The sequence below is a fragment of the Clinocottus analis genome, unplaced genomic scaffold (genome assembly GCF_023055335.1).
Source record: "Clinocottus analis isolate CAN_PGR_092001 unplaced genomic scaffold, fCliAna1.0.p SCAF_25, whole genome shotgun sequence".
In the NCBI taxonomy this organism is placed as follows: domain Eukaryota; kingdom Metazoa; phylum Chordata; class Actinopteri; order Perciformes; family Cottidae; genus Clinocottus; species Clinocottus analis.
Window position 1 is genome coordinate 5,160,802 of NW_027175987.1, and position 24,403 is coordinate 5,185,204.

Genomic DNA, 24,403 nt, shown 5'->3' on the forward strand with positions numbered 1-24,403 from the left:
TCTGGATTGCATAGTTGGCACATTTGAAACATGTGGCTGTTTCTAAATAAAAGTAATGTAAAACATATTGTAGGCCATAAACCTTATTTTGTTTAATTTGATTACTGTGATTGCAGCCATCTCACCCTCCACCAGAAGCTGACAAGAGGTGTTGTCATCTCCTGCATCACAGGTGTAGGTGTCCTCATCTGAAGAGCAGACGTTGTCGATGGTCAGCTGCCTGTAGACATCTTGGCTGATCAGTTGGTACTTCTTGCTGGGCAGGAGCTCCTTCCTGTTCTTGTACCACCTGACCTGAGCATTGGTCCGTGACACCTGGCACTCCAGCAGACCCCGGTGGCGATACATAGCTATCTTGACCCTTAGAGGACGCACTATTTGGACTGGGAGCTCTGAAGGAGAGGCAAAGGCTGTAAACCTGAAATGATGTTATCCATAAAGCCATGTTAAATCATGTCTGGCGGCTCACCTTTCACTGTGAGAGTTGCATAGGATGATACACGCTCTGCAGTGAATCTAATCTCTCCAGCATGCTGTGGCCTGACTGACTTGAAGAACAGGGAGTGAGTTTTACCTGCAATCAGATCAAATTAAAATGTTTTATCATTATGAATTGTGCCTAACCAGGTGATATATTTGATTTTTCACATAATTACACCAAGAAACAACCACTATGACCATTCAGACACAGCTTCTTAGCAAAGTTGAGCACAAGACCTAGGAGTATTTATACTCTTGAGGCGTATTAGTTTCTGTAATAACCATGGTTGGTCTCTCACCCTGTTGTCTGATCTTGATATTGTCTCCAGGCCGAATTCGGCCATCATCTCTATACCACCGACCATCCAAATCCACTTGGTTGACCTCACACAGGAAGTTCACGGGTTGACGCTCCATCGTGTCAACATCCTCCAGCTCCTTCATTATGTAGATGTCCCTAGCTGGCAGAAGATAACCAAACCGTGACTTAACCAAACAGACTTTATCGAAGTTGCTTGTAAGGTCGCTTTTTGATAGCCATGTAATTATTTTTTGTATTTTTAGTGTTGTTTGTTCACACACGATGAAGCTCAAAATAAGTTTTATAATGTTAAAACAAGACTCAGAGTCTTCAACTATGTTAGTGGCATATTGAAACTGTACTAACAGTAGGAGTGCCTTGAGTCAAATGCTCACATCAACATGCTAACATGCTCACATTGATGCTAATATGTTGATGTAAAGCAGATATAATGTTTACCATCTTAGTTTAGCAGATCAGCATGGTACCATTTATTAATTAGCACAACACAAAGTACAACTAAGGAAATGTAGTTGCAAGACCATAAAACAATGTATTGGAAAATGTTCAACTTAGTTTGGCCATTGTCTTGGTCACATGGACACAATTGGATGCTGTGGCTAGTGGTACACTCTACATAACTAGCTTACCTGTGACACTGAGTCTGCCAGAGGTCTGAATGCCTTTGGCCTGAAAAGCGAACAGCCCTGCGTCTCCCAGAGCCACCCTGTTCAGTAGGAGGGAGTGTTTCTTCCCATGTGTGCTGATGCGACAGTTGGGCTTGGACTTAAGCGGCATCCCGTCTCTGGACCATAGACCCTCGACATAGGCCAGGTTGAGGGTCACTTCAAAGGAGCAGATCTCACACTCAGACACCTCCACATCCTCCAAGCCCTTCACCACCTGCAGACGGTTCTCTGACACATAAACACACGCAGCATTAGATATTCAAAAGCATATTTGCTACAACACCAAAATTGATGTGCGAGAAGAAAACTTACTTGCAGCAGCTACTATTCCTCCAGGTATATTGTCTCCCATGCCTCCAGCTCTTCTCTCAGTATGATTGGAGAATGTTGTTTGCTTTTTGTCACAGCGGGGTTACAACTAGAATGGTGATGATGAAACAATATATGTCAGGTAACAGTCTGCCCAAATCTGCCTCATTCATGTTTGCTGCCAGTCAGCTTCTTTCAGGTAATGGACTAAACTTAAGTTCATATGCCAAACAAATTCCATTCAGGCTAATAATTTAATAAACCATCGCTTCCAAGATGGCAACATTTGCCAATCAAAATGGATACACATGGCATCCCTCTGGTGTAGTAGATCCTTGGAGCGATGGCATGCCAGTACTCGGTTAAGAAGAGCAGACTAATCTCTGTCACCTCTCGTGGATTAGCTCAGCACCACCAATATAGACTCAGCTGTGATCAGGCTGCATGCAAAGAAATAGGAAGAAGGGGAAGCTTTAAAAAAAAACAAAAAAAAACAAGAGACCAAATGAGAACTGCCAATCAGTGATTGATTAATACGTGAGATCATGGCACGCTTTTTAGATGCCGCCTCCTCCCACTATCACTGTGATGTTTTCTACGTATTCCAAGAGGAGGGCCATTCTTTCTCATGAACTAAATTGACATTTCAGAAAGCGTCACACAATGACACTGCATCTACCAACCATTATCTAGACCACCTCTAAGAGGCCTGATCAGTTATGATACCCATACATATCTTCTCCAAGATGGCATGAAAGATAAATAAATAACGAAGAAAATAAAGCAAATTACATCTTTGCAATTAGTTCAGCGAACTTGAAACAACGGAGAGTTCAAGATTTGGTCCTCTCATATTAAAGTATGCAAACAAAGCAATAACAACGAGAAAAAAATAGACATATATATATATATATATATATATATATATATATATATATATATATATATATATAAACACACACACACACACACACACACACACACACACACACACACATACAGTATATCAGATCACCTGCAGCAATGTACCCACCTCAAACCTAAACAAGGGTTCCCTAAAGAGAATATATCCACCGATGACAAGAAAACCCAAAACCTTCAACTTAAAAACAAAAATATAAACTTCCACCATGGCAAAGGGGCCGAGTCTTGTCTTGCTTCACACAAAGCCTTTAAGATTAACAACAAACGTTTAGCCAGAGGAGAGCATGCCCAGGTTTACAAGCTGCGTTCCCGTCCCCAAAGCAGACAGCCTATAGCGCTTTCTCTTTTTTTCTTGCTTTGATGGAGCATAGTGCTGAACAGCTGACATATCTCTCCCCACATACTAACTTCCAAAATAGCCTTCTGTCAGTACGAGGGCAAAGATAGCTTTGGCTTTAATAGTGTGAGGCAACTCATGTCCAGCATCAATGGAACTATCGAAAACCATCAAAATGTATGCAATAGGCTGAGTGTGTTTGATGGTTTTCTAGTGGGCCGGAGTGAGGGAGAGACGCACGTAGTACAAATGACTTGAACACATCTCAGCAGAGAAGTTAAGCTACCTTCATGTAGCACATTCAGTGTCTACATATTATGTTTACTGTCTGTTGTTTTACATACAATCAAATTCACTACCAGGTTGCTTGAACTTAGATCGCTATTCCACCAAAGCGACAGGTCCAAGCTTCTGTACATTATATGCAGATTAATCACATGCTCTTCACAATGCTGACTCATATCTTTCAGTGTCTTGAACCTCAGGTTGGTCCATGCATCCCCACAGGGGGATTCCATCACTGCTGTGGTCAAAAGGTCACAAAAGATTAAACAACATATACAAAGACACTTGTATCCCTTGATGGGCACTCCTGTGTGAGCTCATTCACTGACATCAGAGTAAGTGACGAGGTGATTTGCACACCATGATTGCAGAGCTCTGGATACCAAAAATACACATAAAACAACAGCTGTGCAATGCTGACATTAATTCCTCTTGTTCCTCCATCTTTGATTGCTGAGGGGTTTGTTTACATAAAAAAAACAGGGTTTTATTTTGTGGGATTCCCTAATTTAGACAGCTAGACAGAACAAAACGAGCACTTCCCAGCATTGTGTTCGCCTCGCGTTGATAGACAGCTCCATGTGCCACTGAGCACTTCTAAATCCAGTGAAACTTGACAGTATAATCTCTTGAGGCACAAAAAAAACGCTTGTCGTCACAGAGAGGGGAACGGCCTCCTGTTTTGCAGATCTCCTGCAGCCCCTCTATTGCTAAGCTTTTAACAACTTTCTTTGACATTTCAGTGGGAAAGGATGAAGAGAATACATTTACTTGAAGATTTTTGTCCCCAAATAAACATATATTAGATTACAAATCGGGGCATTTAATGGCTTTCAATGCTTATTTCTAAACAGAACGTCATATCAAGATTGAACTTAAACAGATCTAAGAAAAGGCCTCAAATCGTGTCACAGTGGAAACGGACAACAGATCAACTTGATATTATGAAATGTGGGCCTTCTCGTGTGCAGCATCCTTCTGATGATGCACACAGGCTAAAAATAGAGTGACGTTAAAGGGACCAAGGCAATGTGAGGATGTGTTGAGTGAATATAGAACTCGACAAAACAGCTGAACACTCCACCTAAGCCTCTGGACCCCTGTTTGACAACCCCCCACCCTCTTGCCTCCCTCCCTCCTGTGTGTCACATTTCCTCTGGTCCAGACTCTCCACACCTGACAGCGGTCATAGTATAGGAATATAGAAATGTTCAATACATACATTTGATCACAAACAAGTCTACAGTTGACATCTGACCATGAGCCCAGACTAGATGACCCAGATGCTGTGTGTAACACAGTGACGTTAGTTCTGTGTTATTTCTGTAAGCCACATTCCAATTGTAGTATTATATGTAACCATATAACCATGTGCCAGAGAGCCAGGTAGCCATAGAGCAGAGCGACATTAGATGCCCTTGACAGTCTTAGTATGTCTAACCACAGAGTGGCCTTAAGTATAACAGTCTGTCCACCCGAGCCAGGCTGAATTTACTTCAGTTCATATTCAAATAGCTTGTAGTTTGGTTGGCTGCATATGCGCGTCTATGATGGGTGATGTTATTGAGGTAAATATTTCAAGTCGATTCAAGAGTCAACTCCAGGCACAATCCAATGTAGTAGAAGTATGCAATGCAAGATCAATAGTGAAAATAAAGCAAACATTGACACAAACACACAATTATGAGATTTGATTATCGCTAACAGCAGAAATAGAGTGACGAATAGTGTTCTATCTTTGGAGAAAATTTGTCCTTCCTTATAGATCGCACAAAGTCCTTTGTGAAGCATGGAATCTGGGGACAAGAAGTTTTTACCATTGTGTTTCTAACACCAGACACTAGTGTAAGTATTTTTTTTATGGCTCACTATTTCTAAATCCTGAAATGGAAGGACCAATTAAAAACACACACAAAACGGACAGCCATCAGATGGCAATTCACATCCAAGCTTTAATATATATGAATACATTCAGTTCCGATAAAAAACATGACCAACTTATTTTTTCTTATTCTTTGATTTTTTGTCTTTAGCTGATGCCTGTCCTTCTTCCTTTTCTGTTGCAGCTTTGATCCTCTTCTTTCCCAGGGGGGTCTTTGCATACCAGTTCTGGTGATACACAAAAACTAAATGAATATGCAAACAAACAGTTACAATATATATAAACATAATATGATATATCTACTGTACTTTAAGAGCCTCTTCTTCTGCCTGGTACACAGGGTCAATCTTCGCTAATGGAGCAATGAACTCGGCAGCAGTCAGTGGTCTGTTTGCCTGCTGAAGGATGCGACGCTTGGTGACAATGGTCTGGACCACCTGGACCAGGTGACCTGGTGTGTAGCCATCAGAAATCTTTGCGAGAGAGCTGAGGTCCAGTGCTCTGGTTATGTCACCTCCCTGGTTTCTGATCAGTTGCTTCCACAAGACTGAAGGCAAACAGAGTCAAAGGTCATTTTTCCTCACAACAACCAAAACTAAAAGTGTTCTCCACAGTGCCAATTCTTACTGTATCTTGAGCCGTAGTCAGGTCTTGGGATGAGGAGGATTTTGTTGTACATTTTACACAGTGCCTTGATATCAGCACTTAGCGGGTCTTTAGTGGTTCCTACTATCAGAACACGATCCTCCCCTTTGATCAACTTGAGAGATTTGGGCAAGTCTTTCTTCAGGCGTTTGGGATCTAACTGTGCAAACGCAGATCAGATGATTTAAATTACCATGCATATAAAAAAAAGTGCTCTGTTTGAAACAACATAGAAATGCTGTTCATCTTATATTCTGCCCATAAATACCTCTTTTTCTTCTTTGGGAACTTTCTTGTAGAACATTTTTTCCGCGTCTTCAATCCATATGACAGATGGTTGAAGTAATCTTGCAACCTATGTGAAGGTGATAATGAAAAACTGTACTTTTGTCATAAATTCCCTGATGAGAATAAGCGTTGCATGTACAGTATAGGCTAGGTTATACTTATGCCTTAATTTAGTAGGAAAGAATCATAACTTTATCGGCAGTCATTGAAACAACTTAATCGGCATCATTACTTAGAACTTAAATGGCAATGACTGTTTCACCTTAAACACCATGTGGAGCATCATGGCGAGACCACTCTTGCCCGGGTACTTTCCTGCCGTGTTCAGAGGAGAAAGGTCAAACAGGTTGGCACCTGTCTCCTGGCAGATTGCATGGACCAACATCTTCTTGCCTACACCTGCAGGCCCTGCCAGCAGGATGGTCTTTATCAGAGTTGCCTTCTCATGTACCACCTGAGAGCCTGCAACAACACACATCTATTCAATCTAGGAACAATACGTTCAGTTACATTTATTTACAATATCAATTAAGTAATGTTCATACCCAATGGTAAAATTGCATATAGAGATAGGACCTGGCGCACATCTGACAATGATGGCATGGGCTCAATATCATTCTGCCTCAGCGTGGTCCCAAGGTAGTTATAGTCGCCTAGCAACAATGAGGAACAACTATTAGTCCAATAGTTATTAATCTGCACAGTGAAGCATTAGGATTACTGTGCAAATGTGACATTGTTCATTGTGATCTATAGTGTTTTGGCCACCACAAACCAGCAGAGGGCAGCACATCATTGCTATGCAGTTTCCAGTCACCTTGACTGTTACAAAATGCTCAATTGTGAGAGTTCTGCACTTTGTCTACACAGTGATTGCAATCAGATTAAGATCTCATATACAATTATGATTTTAAGGACAAAAGGAGACTAGTTTCTACAAACAATATACAAAATCTTACCCAAGTAATCCTGCAGCCGAACACTATTTGCTTGTTTCAACAAGCCCTGCTCCACCAGCTCCTGACACAGAGACTCAAGGGTCCTAGCAGATGTGAACAAATTATGTTTTCTCCAGCAACTGTTACTAATTCATTGACTTCATACAAATTAATTATCTAATGAAAACCATGTACGTCACAAGTGCCTCCTCTGTGTGACCTCACCTATCAGATGTCAAATCTTTTTCCTTTTTTTTCTTCTTCCCACTCTTCGATCCTTTCTTTTTCTGTAAAGAAAAATAAATATCAAGACACAACTCAACTAAAGCATCTGACCCAACCTCCCAGACATACAGACAGTGTAGATTTTCCTCTCGATCATTACCTTGGCATTTCCTTTGGTTTTACCACCCCTGTCTTTATCCACAGCGAGCTTCCATTCAGCCAACTCTTGCCTCATCTGCTGATCTACCTGATGAAAGCAGAACAGGCCACGAAGTGTCACATCAACTACATGTTGTGCTGTCATCAGTTTAAAACACCAGTCACCTGGGCACTGAATGCTTTGTTGTTAGTTTTCTAACACGTGTTGTTTAAAATCTAAAATGTTTTATTTCACGTAGTCAGCATTACCTGTACTCGAATCTCTGCCTCAATGACTTTCCTATTTTCTTCCTTTATCAGCTCCACCTCGTGCCTTTGGTTGAAGTTTCTGGACTCATTGCGGGTTTTCCAAAAATCTGAAGATGACAAACATTCAGTTCAGGCTTTCTGTGAATGAGTTACAATAGTACATTACTATAGACTGCATTCATACCGCTTCTCTCTACCTTGCTGGACAAAGTGCTTTACAATTTGCATCTTATTCATACATAAATGCACACTTTCATACATTAATGGTCTGGAGCTGCAACGGGAGCAACTTGGGGTTCAGTGTCTTGTTTAAGGACACTATAGGACATACTGACAGGAGGAGCCGCCCAGATACTTTAGACTGAGAGGTAGTGATTGCCAAAATACAAGGAAAGCTTAAAGATATGTTGCATAATCATTCAAATTTTATGTTTACCATAAACATACTTTTTTTTTTTTTTTTTTACTATTTTTGAACTGGATGTGGAATCATACTTTTAGCATGTGAAGATGTTACAAGTTATTACTTTAATTACATTGAGAGACTACACTTTATAATGGCATCCAACATATTATTTTGATCTTCTTTCATGTAAACATACCAGCAAAGGTTTTGCTTTCCACTTCCAAGTCTGACAGAAAAGATGAAGGTAGCATCTTCAATCCTGCTTCTTCTTCCTGAGGTTCAGAATAAAGATACATTGCGTCACTGAATTTGTAGACAAGGATTGGTTTGCATAAGATACATTTCTTTTATTGACAGAATTTGCTGAATACTATATCAAACAATAAACAATAAACTATTTGATACAACTTACTTCCTCAATTTCCTTTTTCTTGTCTTTTTTTCCTTTGTCCTTCTTCTCGGCCTTTCCTTTTGTTTTGGTGTTGGCCTCCTCCTCTTCCTTTGCAGCAATTTCTTCCAATAACTGAAAAATATATCACCAAAACATAAATCTCAAGTAAAAATATGCAATAAATCATTCCTCTGACTTTTGACGGTGTATTTTACCTGCGTAGGGGTCTTTTCAGCAAAAATGAGGGCTGAGCCTCCATCCTCGTCGTCTGGGTAGTCCGGAAACAATCCTGTTGCATCACTATTTAAAAAAATCAAACAGAAAAGGAAGACGGTGAGAACACAGCTGTTTGATTTATTCAACGTGAAAATGCTCTTAATTATCAAAATTCAGAACAAGCCCTCTGTGAAACCTGACCGGCATTCAATGAACCACTGCCGGAGTTGGTCTTTCATGGACTTGCTCATGTCATGACCCTCTACTTCTCGTAGTTGGTTTGTGACCGCCACTACAGACTTCCAATAATCTGCGCTGTGCTCCTCCCGTTTAATCCGTGTGCAAGCTTCATTAGCCTGGGCCTTGATTACTGCAGGGCATGGCACCTGGTATTTAGGATCCACGGCCTATAACATTAAAAAAAGACCATACTATATATATAAAAACGAAAGGAAACTAGAATCAAGGAAACTAAATTCAAAGGTTTCATCGAAAAAAAATAACCAGGACAGAGTGCTGTATTATTTTATACTGAAGAGTAATACAGTGATTATTTACAGTTACCATGATGTGGTTGCTCCTTTTTTGACAGAAAAGCAAATTGGGAAAATGGCAGGTTTAAGACTAGGAACACAAAAGGTCTTAAAGTATATATCTTTCAGCTTTTAGATTGGAAGTAGTAAAAAGTGGGGATCTATTTTTACAGTTTAAGGCCAGTAGCAAAATTGATGGCACTCACCATTCCCAGAAAAATAATTTCTTCTTCCCGAGCAATCTTGGCCCTCTTCCTGTTTATGTAGCCCCTCCACACCTGCAAATCACATTCACACACGTTGTCCAGCATGCAAGACGACACATAAGCCAATGACAGCGGCTGAGAAAGAAGTGAGTCGAGTTATGTTGGTAACAGATGACCTTCTGAATGCAGACTGTGGCCGACTCAATAGCAGCTTTTCCAGGGTCCTTGATCTTCTGTATCCTGTTCATCTTTCTGCTTTCCTCCTTCAATTTGGCCCTCAGGCGTCCTTGACGGGCCCTCTCCACCACTTGAATGATCTTAATGGCCTCCTCTTGACTCATGTCCTTAGTCGTTAGAGGCTGTAGGGACAAAATAATTGAAACATTTGTTTTACATGATTAATTACATATAACAATTAATGAATTAAAACAATCGTTTTGTTTTTTGTGTGCCTATTTCCTTGATGTTTTGTAACAAGAATATCAAGAACAGACAACTTCTTTTGAACTCACTTCTGGGCTTTCAGTGAGCTCTACCATTTTAAGGATTTCTGTCAGCATTGCTTTTCGTTCTTTTATTTCTTCGCTGCGATCACTGATGAAATAGCGAGGGATAGGGATCTCAAAGTCTGCCTGGAGGGACAACAAAGAAAATAAAAGCTGTTGAGTATCATCATTATTGAGGTGTCATCACAGATCAAGACAACGCCTGCTGTGTAAACGAGTCAACATCATTTTGCTCAGGTGATTTCAGAAAAACAATTTCATAAAACTTGCTCTGGCAAAAATGAAACTCACAGGTGTAAGCTTCAAATCGTGAAGGACATCATCCATGTAGTGGTACTCTGAAAACTCTTTTTCCACCATTTCATTCTTCAGCTCTAACACCCTCCCAATCACACCTTCAAGAATTGCCCGAATAACTCTTCTCTTTTGAGGGTGGACCACTTGGTCATAGACCGTCTCAAGCTGTCTGAAGACTTGGATGTAGCGCACAAAAAGCATGGCCAGACGCTGGAAGAACACTACCCTGTCCTTTTCTGGGCGACGGGGTTCAGCAGTTATTTCCTCAGTGAGCAGACGGCTCAACTCTAACTGAGCATCTGCCCACAGCTCGTTGTTAGTCCTGAAATAGTGGAAACAATATGATGAGATGAGGCCAGGGAAACAGTTATCAATGGTGGGTGAGTGATAGTCAAAAATAAATAAGTCTTATTGTTGCAGGCCATCATGGGAAAATACCAACATGAGAGAAACAACTCCAAGATGGAAGATATGCATGGTAAGATTGTACCTTTGTGTGTCTTTTGTGGTATCTGTAACTTGGTTTCATAAAAGGTCCTACCTTACAAATGCGGAGGGGTAACACAGTGAGGAAGGTAAAGGAAAAAACGAGGCCAGAAAACAATGGCCAGAGCTCAGTAGTCAATGAAACAGAAACAAACATGAAGCCAGCAGGAGAACCAGTGTCTCTAGTACACACTTTAAAATAACAGTAGTGCTTATTTTTTTTTATTTACCTGCATTGCTTACCGTCGTGTAGTTGGATGCTGAACTTAAGCTGAACTCATTTGACAATTCAAAATTGCAGTTTCAAAACTGTACGCGTTGGTTTCTAAACGCTACATTGCGTCACACGTCGAAGTAACGTGGGGCGTTATAACTAATGCAAAATGAAATGTATTTTCCTTTATGTTTTATGCTCAGCATGACAGTGAAACTTTGTTTCCCCACACATCGCTCGGGCTGTTTGCATGAATCTCACGGTGCAATAACTGCGAAGGCAGCTGGGACGCTTTGCGACAATGTCTCCCTGTTTCTGATCAAATACCCATAACTTTACGACATGTTTCTGATCAAATATGCTTACTTTTGCGACATGTCTCCCGGTTTCCGATCAAATATCCACGCAATTTACAGCGCGTGGAGCTCAACCACGAAACGTGAAGTCAGCTTCAACAAGTTGACATGGCGCTCGACCCGTCTCCATAGTAACCGTCCGGAAGTGGCAAATATAATACATCAATATAACAAATATATGTGCGAGAAGTATGCTCAAGGAAAACACATTTAGAGCGTGACTATCAATAACATTATAATTTAAACTTATGTTTGAATGCAGTGGGCGAATTTCAAAGTGTGATCTGATCTAATATTAACAATATCAGTATTGTTAAGGGGCGTCTTATCTCAGAGGAGCGTCTTAGGGCTCTTTAAAATAAAGAGCAGACCCTGGTAATACATGTATGACAGAATGAAGGGTCTCTTTTATAATTAGCTAAAAAGCATCAATAATATTTCAGTAGTTTTGTGTTGTTTTCTTTCACAGAGAATATACTTTTTTGATTTGCTGTAGTAGTGCTGTCAAATTATATTTACATTCATAGATTTAAAAAAAAACTATGTAAAGAAATAATTCAACGGTAATCCATCTTACCTTTGCACTATAATTAGGCTTGTACTAGTTCTGGTAAAATGAGAAATTAACACATTTCAGATTCTATAGCCAACCATCACACCGGAAAGTACTGCTAAAGACAGAACGGAAAAGATCTGTAGTTTCTCTAAGAGAAAATATACAGTTATTGTGATCAATTTTGAAATGTAGTGTAGTTCTCTTGAAGGACATTTTAAGTGAAACTCTTTTACTTGTGTCTAAGTTTAAGAACGTAATGTGCATGTTCTTTAAAGCAGGCTAAAAAAAAAAGGTATGAGAAGCCGAGTTCCTGCTATATTGTAAAGAATACAAACGTGTATTCCGGATCACTTTGGCAAAATGTTACACATCATCACACACCAATGAAAGGGGATGAGGGCAGCATTTACAGCCATCAAAATAACACAAGTTGGCATGCTTTTAATCACATCGTAGCCTGGAGATTCGGTTTCATGGACTACAAAATTTCTCTAAAAGTACTTTCTGTACTTATGTATATACTTTCTGTAAAGTATATACATAAAGTTGTTGAAAAAGAAAGACACAGTTCCAAAACAACAGTGGATTGCAGATCTTCAGTTTCAGGTGGGAACCTTGTGTGACGTGAAATTGTATTTTTTTTTCAAAGTTTCCGGTTTCACTGCCCTCTGGTCATTATGGAGTTTGGGCTGCATGGACTTAATGGTCGCTTCGAGCGGGACACAAAGCACATCCAAGCATGCAAGAACATCTTTACTTCTCTGATACCACAGAAATACACGCAATAATACACAGACAATCATCTTGTATAATCTTGTGGAAGAGAGTAAACTGGATAAGGCACCTTGAAAGGCCTTTCCATCTTTGTCATATAAGCGACCAAAGAGAGAACTGGTCTACATTGTTAATCATATTATAACCTAAATTTGCATTCATTCTTTTTGTTTCCAAATATAAATATAATGTATTATTGTATCCTTTGTAATATGCACCCCTCAGTATTTGCATGTCTTTTTAACAGCGGTTCCATACGCCGCCATAAGATGTCAGTCATGTGTAGCTAACAATTCACACTTGTTCAACTCTGGCAGTGAAACTGGTGCATTGGAAAGTAAATCTCATTTAATCGGAATTGTTTTTGGAACCTGCTCAACATTTCGGATTACCTCTGAGTTCATTAAGGACTATTTGTTTTTCAAAGGCGTCCAATAGCTAAATTGTTGGCAGTATTTGTAATGCAACTCGAAGAGAGGTCGTGAACTTGTGCATCTTTTTCAAACTGTAAAACGAGGGGAAGAATTATTGATCCAGTGTCATGATAGAAGCTTTTGATTACATGCCTGCACCCTAAACCAGGCAGGAGAGCGACCTGAGTAAAGCACTGCTTTCTCCAGATCCTTATAAGAGCTTTCAGTCGTTTCTGAGGGAGGACGCCTTTCATTTTTCTCAAGGAAGACCTGATGAGTAATTGCTTGACTGGATTGGAGGTATACTGGTTCACTACATGTATTATTTACTGAAGAAATAGTAACGATAATTACACCGTTGGCCATTTCCCCAATTTATTAAATTTGCATCACAAGTGAGGGGACATTCTTCCTTTGGATTTACAGACACATAACATCTCTTCGTCAAGATGAGTTTTTCGTCCAACGCCACCCGTATAATATAAAAGGCTGCATGCAAAGTCCAGCTGCCAGTGCCAAACTTCCTCTCAGCAGAAATAAAAGAAGCTTTAGCCTCCACATTCCGACAATAAATTACAGATGAAAATATGAACCAATGTACTTAAATATATATTTAAATATTGTATTCATTTTGGGTACATTGAACTTGTTTGATTGCTTTTCTGAATCAGAAGTACACTCACTTTTTGAACTCCCTTGAAACGCCTTTTTAAATGTGCCCTGAAATCTCGTGCTTTTTAAAAGTTCCTTCACAATTATAGATTTTATTCAGGAAGGGTGGAAAGCGGCCGGATGGCTGCTCCTGGAGGCGCATTCTCTGCAGCGCTTAGGCGGTCACAAGACTTGGACATCGTTGAGCAAAAACATCGACACGCTGACAGGTCAGCTAGAAGCTTACAGGCCCACAGATTCTTATCTTCTGCATCCAACGTTCAACAAGTTGGTCCATTTGGAAAACTACTTTCCTGCGCGCTGCCGCGCCACGCTCTTTATCAATATATTTTGTCAATGGAAATTTCACTTGGGCTATTTTTTTTAGATGTTTCACCATTACTTTGCCTGTAAGGGATATATTTTTTGGCAGCAGAATTGTCTTGTAAAAATCCAACTATGATGTTTTGGTGCGTAAAGGAGGGGCGCATGGCGAAGTGAGCGAATGCCGCTGGAAAAAATTGCACCAAAGATGTCAACATTGCTTAACCACCCACACAAAATCGATTGTATTACCTTCAAGAAGGTGGCTCCTCGTATAAATAGGGACGCATTATTTCAAGAAAGACGGTGGTGAGCACAATCTGCCGGCTGTACTCTCTCTATCTTCTATCCGGACCACAACGCCTGGAAGAATTTGCTGAAGACAACTGCGTCCCCTCTCCAGGACATACGCACATTTAACTCCCAAAGTAAGTCTAAAGTCAGATTGACTATTTGTTTTACCCATGTATTACACAGGAAATGTAGCTGCTGCGTCAAGTGCATTCTGGTTATTAATTCCACTTTTAGATGTATGTTATCTCTGACTGATTTTTTTTTTTTTTTTGGAGTCTTTTTTTGGGAATGTCAAGGATCTCAAATGGCAGCAATTGGGGTTCAGCATGATGCAAAGTGTACAGCTGTCTTTTTGGCTGTTCATATTAGATAGACTCAACAGCATGTGTAAAGAAAAACGTATTTGCTTATGTTCTCAGACAGTGAAGTCATGCAGGTGGAGAGGAAATGGCACATTCTGTTGACAATCTTCTTTCTGCTCATCACTTCGGGCCAGTGTATGGACAGCAAGGACATCAAGCAGAAAGAAAGAAGAACCCTGTTGGATCTAATCTTACAGGTTGTCAGAGACAGCCAGCATCGGGTCAAACCCATCTCCAGGCGCTGTAGTGGACTCTTCACTTCAGTCCAAGACATGAAGTTCTCCTCCCGTGAAAAGCCTTTCTATGTTCCTAGGCTGGATAACAGTAGACTCATTGGTAAGCTGATAAGATTTATTTTTAGGTCCTGATGAAAACATAATCCCCATTTTACTGTTGGAGACAGCTGTCATCAGTCTGGTCTGTGGAGCCTTATGGAACTTGGTCTGTGCATTTTAATTCAAGACATATGGAAGGGGAAAAAAGGTTTTCCTCCCATAAATAGCAAGAATATGCTTAAAAGACTGGGTACAGCGTGTAGATCTGTCTGTCTCTGAAACGTCCAACTCAGTTTAAATTGTATATAATGCATGTATTGAAGGTGTACTTCATCTGTGTATGGAAAAGGGGGCTATAGCCATAGACCTTCTATCAGAAACTGGGATATGTATGGTGTTCTTCTCCTTTTCACCCTGTGTTTTGGCTATATCGCTCCATCATTCAAACTGCGACTGATCGATGAACGAAGACATGATGGGTAGTAGGAGCTCATGTAGGAGGAGCATCGATGTGCCAAACTTGTGAATGATTCATTCAGTGTGATTCATTGTGGAATCTTAAATATGAATGATGACCGCCACTGTGACGTCTCAGAAAGCATCTCCAATCGAGAGCATCTCTGCAAGACGCATCCAGCAGAGCAGAGACACGGGCACGGATGTTGTTGAGTCACATTCATGTAGTTTACGGCATTCTTTTTTGATAGTCATACGGGATAAGTCCATACGAGGAGGCTTAGAAAGAGTCCAGTCCAGGTTACAGACCTTCAGCTCTAAATATTAGATTAAAAAAATAGACCCTGTTACTTTCTCCTCTCAAAAATGGTCGTTGGACATATTAGATGACTCTGGCAAGTGAAAATGGGTTTGGTGCCTTTTTGTCTTTATTGGTTAAATGAAGCATTATGCTCAGAATGGAATTAATCCATTTAATTAAGTCTTTGATACAAACCTCTTCAATCATCTGAGCTCACAGACAAAGTTGCATGAGGCTTTGGCGTACAGTTGTGCGTCAGTGGCATATCCATTGGGAGTCTATTAAGAGCAGAGTGAACATACGGTGTTATTTATCTGCACCATTAGATGAGCTTTTCCTTCACTCTCAGTTAGATAATGTTTTAGTGATGTTGCACAGGCATCGCAAAGCTCAAAGTGTTGGCCCCAGCTTATGTAATTGGAAAAGTACCTTTCTCAGACCAGTGATTTGATGGAATTTATCTTTGAGGTTATTAAAAGCAGCATATTAGCAAATGGTGCGTGTGACACTACCAAAAGATTCATGGTCACGCGAGGATAGATGTTTTGAACACAATGAGGAGGAATGAGAAACACGTGTGTTGTTTTTGCGTGTTAATCATAAGATGCTTTTTCTGTTTCTAATTTCATATGTATGGGACAATAAATGAGCTTTAGACTGGCAGCTATTGCCTTTTGTTTTAGTTTTGTTGACATATATTTTATGAAGGCTTGGGAAATACAGTACACTGGTGCAGTATACATCATGTTAGCTGGCTTTGTGTAATCCAGGCTGCCATTTTCACTCTTCACATTTCAGTTTTGGTTTGATGGCACAGTCTGCTTTTACATGTCCATACTGTAGAATATTACAATACATAGTTGTGTTTGAATAGTCTGGTTAGGAATTTTTATGTATTTAAAAAACATTTCTTCTGCTGGCTTTCAAATTGGCTAAATGTTCTGTCTTTCATCGTCCTGCAGAAACAGTGTTATATGTTCCTGGGTCTGGGGGCTAATGTAACGTGAGCCCAGTAACTACTTGCGAGGACTTAATCTGATGATCATTATAATCCCAAACAATAATCTCTTTATCTTGTTAGAGTTGCCAGTGTGTTATCAGACACCTCTGTGAGTTGTTTGCATGGGCATTGAGTATGGGGGAGATGGACGCCATAACCCCGTCTAGACTTTATGAAATGCCCCCACTGACAATAAAAAATCTCCATCGAGAATGATGATTCACAATTAATCAATTTCATTTAGATTTCTGTAGTTCAAAATTATAAGATGCAGTGCGTGCTAGACATATGTTAATCCACATTAATCATGAATAATAAGAGTGAACCCACTTGTTGACCTTAAAAGGGTCATATTGACACATTTCCTGCAGGAGGACAATAATAATCATACTTATCATGACTAATGTGTAACTTTTGTCAATCTCTCAATTGTTGAAAAATGACAGTTGATTGACGAGCTAACAGGGATTTTTCTTTTCCAGAAATTGTTCCTAGAGATGTAAACTTGAAAGGCAAATTCATTCAGCATTTCACAGGTAAGAAAATCACAATCAGAGACAACATCAAGAATGCAAAGATCCCTTTTTTTGTTTTGGACCAGAGAAGTTACATTCCCATCGCAAACGTTGAGAAAATCATTCCTGTAAGCCAACATACAGTATACTTAAGTCTTGGAGGCGTCATGAACACTGGCACTCCTATGGGTCAGAGGAGGGTTGCTTGGCTTAGCCGGCAGTAGTGCAGAGAAACAGCACATGGTCTAAAGCCGACAGAATTAAGTTGAAAGCAGTGCCAGGTTAAGCTGATTATTTGTCTCAGGAGCTGTGAGACTTCATTATTGGTGTGAAAATCTGGAAGTTTAAATGTTGTTGTAGAAACTCTCCCAAGTGATTTATAAGTGAAGACTCAAGTCTTCTGTTCTGCCCCGTTGAACCCTGACTCCTTAACCCTTTCTGGTATTGCTCCCTTCCACTTTGTACAACTATATACACAATATGCAATAAGGCCTAACTTATAGGATGCTCATTACTATTGTTTTGTGTTATGACTAAAGGTGTTCATGAGTGCATAGTTAACTGCTTATAAATGCATAATAAAATATGTATTAACTTTTATAAAACACAAAAGGTTGTTTAACAATGCCATAATAAATAAGTTAGTTAGACTCAATAAGTTAGTTTGTGATGCAATTATAAGGAACTACTATATTTCTTGCTTTGTACATAATTTGTCCTAAATTCTGCCAGATCCAAGAACTTCAAAGCTTGTGACTTTAAACAAATGTGTTTATGTTTTTGTGATATCATATTTTGTTTACTGTCCGTATGGCTCTTATTTATGATGCATAATGAATGCAATGTGCGTGCGTATGCATTGCCCAACACCTTGACACAGATACTGTAATACAAGTGAACAATACAGAGGCTGCAATGCTTTAGGATCCAGAACTGCAATACTTGTACTTTGCATATCTTATATGAGGTTTCCAACAGATCTTGTGGTATAATATCACACCCAGAAATGTATTTTCATATACCATTTCTATGGTAAGATTGTTTATTGTAACATTGTCTATGATAACGTGTACGTTAATATTTATCCTACACCATCCAACGCCAAACAGCATAAGCATGGTTTTGTTGAAATTGAATAATAATTTATGTCAACCCACAGTTGTAATATACTTATTCCCATCGTGATCACTTCCAAAAGCTGCATCAAATTCTCAAAATATTGTCTGCAGATAAATCAAAGCGTCTGTGTTTTTGACACTTTGCATATAATTTATGTACAAAACGAACAATTCCGGGTCAAATAATGAACCCTGAGGGACTCTCAAGTATTATCCATGGGTGGGATCTTTGCTCACCTATGTGTATAAATTGTTGCTCGTTTCTTTATAGCGTCTCACCCAATTCAGAACAATCTCTCTGATACCACACCTTTCCAATTTGTCGATTAAACGTTGTGATCATCAACCTTTCCATACAGATTTTTTCCCAATATCTTAGAGAATCGGGAAAGAAAAGAAACCGGCCTTTAGTAAGTAAAGGTTGTCTATCCCCAGCTTTATGTTAAGGGAAACTTTAGCAAATTAAATTTCACTTTGGAATTTATGAGTTTGGAGGGACAAGACACAACTGAGTTTGTGTTTGCGATGCCTCATTGTCGTATCAATACACACTCAGTATGACATTTCACGTTCACAGTATCTTGTTCTTTCTAATATTGTTGTTTAACGCTCCATATGCCTTCTCTTTTTTGTAAAGCTATCATCTTCTTGTATTTTATTTAGATAGTTTAACAGTACTAGAAAAGTTGATGAAGAGGAAATAATAATTGAAATATTTATCATTTTGCCTGATGAGACTTTTTCTATTAAGCAGGACCAGTCAAGTTCTCGCCGGAGTGCAGAACACACTTTCATAGACTTTATCACAACACAAGGGATTGCTCAAGACCAGCATGTATGTATGTCTTTGCCTCTCATGTTGCTCTTTTTATAATGTGCTCAGTCTCTGTGGTGCCATCCTTCATCATCAAGTATTGTGCTTTAAAGGCCCAGATTTATTTTTTTTAACAAGCTTTTATAAGTGAAAACACAAACTGCCAGAGTTGAAGAGTGTGTATACTCTGGATGTTATCACTGTGACGTCGCCCATTGGTTTGTGGACTTCCGCATTCGGTTTAGCATTTTGGTCATCGCCATCTTTTCTTGCTGCAACCTGAAGTGACAGTAGAGGATGGAGATTAGAACAATCGAACATTGAATACGACACTTTTAGTTAACGGAAAAGGTTGCAATTAACTTTCATGAACTGAAAACGCACTGTGAAAGGGTTAAAGTTCTAAGACTAAAACATAGACCAATCCCAGACCAGACAACACACCTAATGGTGACCTGTCTATTATAACCTAGCCACGACCTAACGTATATCCTGCATCATGGTCTATTTTACTCTAAATGGGATCATCATTTACTAAATGAACATTATGCTGTATTAAAGAAGGCTTGAAACTAGCGATTAAGACCATAAACTCATTGTTTACCATGTTTACTGAAGTATTACATCAAGTGAGAAGTAGGCTCATTTCCTCAAATACTTCTGTACAATTAGACATATTTTCCCAACAGGAAGAGTTCCCCCCTGCTGGCTATTGGAAAGAATGAAAGTTTAAGCTTAAACTTGCATTAAACTGCATTTGCTTCACTTTCCAGACGCCAGGTTGGATTGTTTTTTATTGAGGCGGAAGTTTTAGCTTCTACTTTTTTATGCTCTTCTTATTGGTATGTTTGCTGAGCTTAGTTAAAAATAGTGTATCTGACATACTTCCCCACTATATCAGGATTTAATAATATTTTAATATTATATATATACAGTGGTATGAAAAAGTTTGGGCACCCCTGATCATTTTCAAGATTTTCCTTTATGTATCATTGGTTGTTCGGAACAGCAATTCCAATTAAATATATCATATAGCAGACAAACACAATGATATTTAAGAAGTGAAATGAAGTTTATAGGATTTACAGAAAGTGTGCAATAATTACTTAAACAAAAGTAGGCAGGTGCAAAAATTTGGGCACCCTTATTGTTTTATTGATTTGAATACCTTTAGCACTAATTATTGGAACACAAAATTTGTTTGGTAAGCTCATTGACGGTTGACCTACATACAAAAGTGAAGCCCATCATGAGAAAGGGTATTTAAGGTGGCCAGTTGCAAGTTGCTCTCTTTGCATCTTCTCTGAAGACTGGCAACATGGGAGCCTCAAAACAACTGTCAAATGACCTGAAAACAAAGATTGTTCAACATCATGGTTTAGGGGAAGGATACAAAAAGCTAGCTCAGAGATTTCATCTGTCAGTTTCCACTGTGAGGAACATAGTGAGGAAATGGAAGACCACAGGCACAGTTCTAGTTAAGGCCCGTAGTGGCAGGCCAAGAAAAATCTCAGATAAGCGGAGACGAAGGATGGTGAGAACAGTCAAACTCAACCCAGAGACCAGCTCCAAAGACCTACAACATGATCTTGCTGCAGATGGTGTTGCTGTGCATCGTTTAACTATTCAGCGCACTTTGCACAAGGAGATGCTGTATGGGAGAGTAATGTGGCAGAAGCCTTTTTTTCTGCGCCCATGCCACAAAAAGAGTCGCTTCAGGTATGCTAAAGCACATTTGAAACAGCCAGCTTCATTTTGGAATAAGGTGCTGTGGACTGATGAAACTAAACTTGAGTTATTTGGACATAACAAGGGGCGGGATGCATGGCGGAAGAAGAACACAGCGTTCCAAGAAAAACACTTGCTATATACCCACAGTAACATTTGGTGGTGGTTCCATCATGCTGTGGGGCTGTGTACTGGCAATCTTGTTAAAGTTGAAGGTTGCATGGATTCCAGTCAGTATCAGCAGATTCTTGCAAACAATGTTCAAGAATCAGTGACAAAGTTGAAGTTCCGCTGGGGCTGGATACTTCAACAAGACAACGACCTTAAACACCGCTCAAATTCTACCAAAGTATTCATGCAGAGGAACAAGTACAACGTTGTGGAATGGCCATCTCAGTCCCCAGACCTGAATATCATTGAAAACCTGTGGTCTGTTTTAAAGCGGGCTGTCCATGCTCGGAAACCATCAAACCTGACTGAACTGGAGATGTTTTGTAAAGACGAATGGTCAAAAATACCTTCAACCAGAGTCCAGACCCTCATTGGAAGCTATAGGAAGCGTTTAGAGGCTGTTATTTCTGCGAAAGGCGGATCAACTAAATATTGATGTAATTTTTCTGTTGGGGTGCCCAAATGTATGCACCTGCCTACTTTTGTTTAAGTAATTATTGCACACAAATCCTATAAACCTCATTTCACATCTTAAATATCACCGTGTTTGTCCGCTGTATGATATATTTATTGTATATATATATATATATATATATATATATATATATATATATATATATATACATATATATATATATATATATATATATATATATATATATATATATATATATATATATATATATATATATATATATATATATGGCCTGTACAGTTTTTAGGAAAATTGTAACTTTTTTAAATTGTCAAGACAAGGCAAATCATATTGTGGGCGTTTGAAATACAAGATGTTAAAATAACATATTCATGGATTTTTTTTTCCACTTTCTTTTTTTTCAGATTACAAAAGATGTGCAAGATTGCTAACACGGTTAGCAATGAGTCCACTCTGCATGCAATCGTAGATATTGCATGTGAGTAAAAGCGTTTTTGTTCTTCTTGGGTGGGGTTCAGTTCACTCCGATTTGTTACCAACATCCCCTGTGGCAAAGTAACATGGTTAATTAAGACTTAAGATATACTAATTATATATATTTATATAAATTTCTCTCAGCGAGATGTGGAGGAAATCTGATTCTGAAACATGTCTGTAGTGCATCTGCCAGCAACATTTCTATGCTTTTAAAATATAGACTTTTCTTTACTGTTTGTGTTAAAACACGGTCCTGTTATGTATTTTATCTTTATTAATTCAACACTATTAATAGTTGCTGAAGTTGCACACACATCACTCACTAAGTAAGTGACAGAAATAATTGTATTTCATGTATTTATTTATCTGAAACATTATGATGTGTGAACAAGTGATGTGTATCTGCAAATGTAACACACTTTTTTTAAGCTGTTGATTATTTTTTGTCTGAAATATTTCACGATCGTTTTAAAATTTTACAATCACAATTTCCTAAAGCCCAAGAAATATTAAAATGTCATGTTTGATTTGACCAACAGCTAAAACACCAAAATATTCAGATTATACTGAAAATATTTTCAATGGAGAAGCTGTAATCTGTGAATGTTTAGCGTTTTTTCCACTTCAAGAATTACTTGCAATGATTAATCGATTCTTTAAATTGTTAATTACTTTTTCTGTCGACTGACTAATGAACCATTTCAGCTCTATTTCTATTAACTGTGTCATGCCAGCTCTTTGTGAAACAGTTGTGCGTAATGAACAGGTGTTGGGTCAGTGTTTAGATGTGAAGTGGTCAGAGTAAAACGATGCCTTTGATGATTGATAGTTTCTTTATGTATTTTCATGAATTTAAATACATATTACATTTCATATACATTTGTACTTTATAGACAAATGTTCAATTGTTAAAAAACAGGTCAATTTGATTATCTCAACAAGAAATTTGTTTTCCACGACAGTTACATGTTTTTTAATGCTACTCACAATGTTATTTATTTTATTGTATTTTATTTTCGTCCTACTCCCTCTGATTTTTATAAACATTACACATTTCTATCAGTGGCTTTAAAACCAAAAATTTTATAAAAAGCATGATGCACACTTGAGGACAAAAAAGAAAAGTAGAACGATGAACAGGAACAGATGAGGGTGGATTTCTTATCAATGAAAAACGCTCTGTGCTTCTTTGGCTCTCATTAAACACACTAAATCTCAACATAGACATTCGCTGGACGACGCCGGGACTCAGACTATCGTCAGAGCAGTGATTTTGGACATAGTCATCCCTTTGTTCAGGGATCTTCCATGACAGCCGGCCTGATGGGTTCACTGCCATTTAGTCCTAAATCCAACATCTGCTCAGTGAACGCAATAAGTTCTAGCTGGTGAGTGATTGTGTCAAGAGAGGTCCTCTACAAGTGTCCATTTAGGTTAATTTGAGTTCTTTGTGTTATAGGTGATTATAAAAATAAGGAGGCTGACACATTCTCGGGTATTCAGTTTCTCAAGTGAATTAGATAATACTGTCTGTACTGTTCTGAGAAATCTGACAAATGTATATCACAATCAAGGGGCTTTTGAAAGCGTGATTCATTATTTCATTATTTAGTCATCCCGATAACAGACATAACATGGAGAGATGCCAGTAATGGCCGAACAGTAATAACTCCCTTTAAAAGCTGACAACACAACTTTCTCAGAAAGGTGGAGATGTCAAGATGTGTCGTTGCCATTACTAGATTACTCAGAGCCTCAAAGCATGCAGAAACCCAAGATGTTTAACTCTTATCAAGTCTTTTTTTCTTATTCCATTTCAGGTCCCAAAAAATGAAAGAGGGATCAATGTGTTGCCAAGGAAGTGCCTTCCAATCCACAGCAGTCATATGAGCATTGTTGTGTTTAAAGCGTTTCTATTTTTTTTTTTTAAATGCTGATCGACATTGTTGCTTTTTACATGGATGTGCTTTTTATTTTCATGTACCTGTATGAAACATCAAATTAATATTAAATACACCTATTTATTAAAAGTATGTATAATACTTCATAATCATTCAAAATCAGATTCATTTGTTTATAAAAGTCATATGTGATGGAGAGGATTTTTTTTTCTTCTCATATATGAATTCCTTTTCCACTATTGTGATGATATTATATTCTGAAACTGGTCTGAAAGATCTGTCATGCTTCAGTGTTGTCTTCATTACATTTTATTTGGCACTTGAGTGATTGCTGACAATGAAAACGTATGGAATGATAACAGTGGTGATTATGCACTGCAGTATTGAACAATAAAGAATATTGAAGCACAGCATGTGTTGCTATTATTGGAGATGAGGGGAATGAGGGAAAATATGAAGAGGATTCAGATAAAGTGTCTGTCGGCTTATTATGACAACTCAATATTTATCCCAGA

General features: G+C 38.7%; 3 protein-coding genes across 3 annotated transcripts in view; 1 reads left to right on the forward strand and 2 right to left on the reverse strand.

Annotated features, from left to right (window-relative positions):
- The window catches only part of obscna (obscurin, cytoskeletal calmodulin and titin-interacting RhoGEF a), a 40,087-nt gene extending 37,145 nt beyond the window's left edge, over positions 1-2,942 (reverse strand). Inside the window, exons 1-6 of the mRNA XM_068591159.1 lie at positions 2,813-2,942; positions 1,783-1,888; positions 1,432-1,698; positions 780-941; positions 470-574; positions 126-392 (exon numbers count right to left, since the gene is read on the reverse strand). Of these exons, the coding sequence (XP_068447260.1) occupies positions 126-392; positions 470-574; positions 780-941; positions 1,432-1,698; positions 1,783-1,822 (841 nt within the window). The 5' untranslated portion in view covers positions 1,823-1,888; positions 2,813-2,942. The remainder of the gene's footprint in view (positions 1-125; positions 393-469; positions 575-779; positions 942-1,431; positions 1,699-1,782; positions 1,889-2,812) is intronic.
- Positions 2,943-5,276: 2,334 nt separating this feature from the next.
- Positions 5,277-11,451, reverse strand: zgc:153738 (uncharacterized protein LOC558115 homolog). The gene is made up of 19 exons (XM_068591157.1): positions 11,333-11,451; positions 10,261-10,588; positions 9,976-10,095; positions 9,640-9,822; positions 9,464-9,535; positions 8,926-9,131; positions 8,724-8,808; positions 8,530-8,640; positions 8,314-8,389; positions 7,712-7,818; positions 7,464-7,550; positions 7,304-7,365; positions 7,100-7,182; positions 6,686-6,793; positions 6,403-6,602; positions 6,121-6,207; positions 5,835-6,012; positions 5,516-5,754; positions 5,277-5,434 (listed from the first exon to the last, which is right to left on the reverse strand). Exons 1-19 carry the CDS (start codon positions 11,341-11,343, stop codon positions 5,324-5,326), a joined length of 2,454 nt encoding a protein of 817 aa, XP_068447258.1. The 5' UTR covers positions 11,344-11,451; the 3' UTR covers positions 5,277-5,323.
- Positions 11,452-14,764: 3,313 nt separating this feature from the next.
- Positions 14,765-21,979, forward strand: alkal1 (ALK and LTK ligand 1). The gene is made up of 4 exons (XM_068591135.1): positions 14,765-15,032; positions 17,211-17,264; positions 19,113-19,196; positions 21,915-21,979. The coding sequence occupies exons 1-4, from the start codon at positions 14,765-14,767 to the stop codon at positions 21,977-21,979; spliced, it is 471 nt and encodes a 156-aa protein (XP_068447236.1).
- Positions 21,980-24,403: the final 2,424 nt, after the last annotated feature.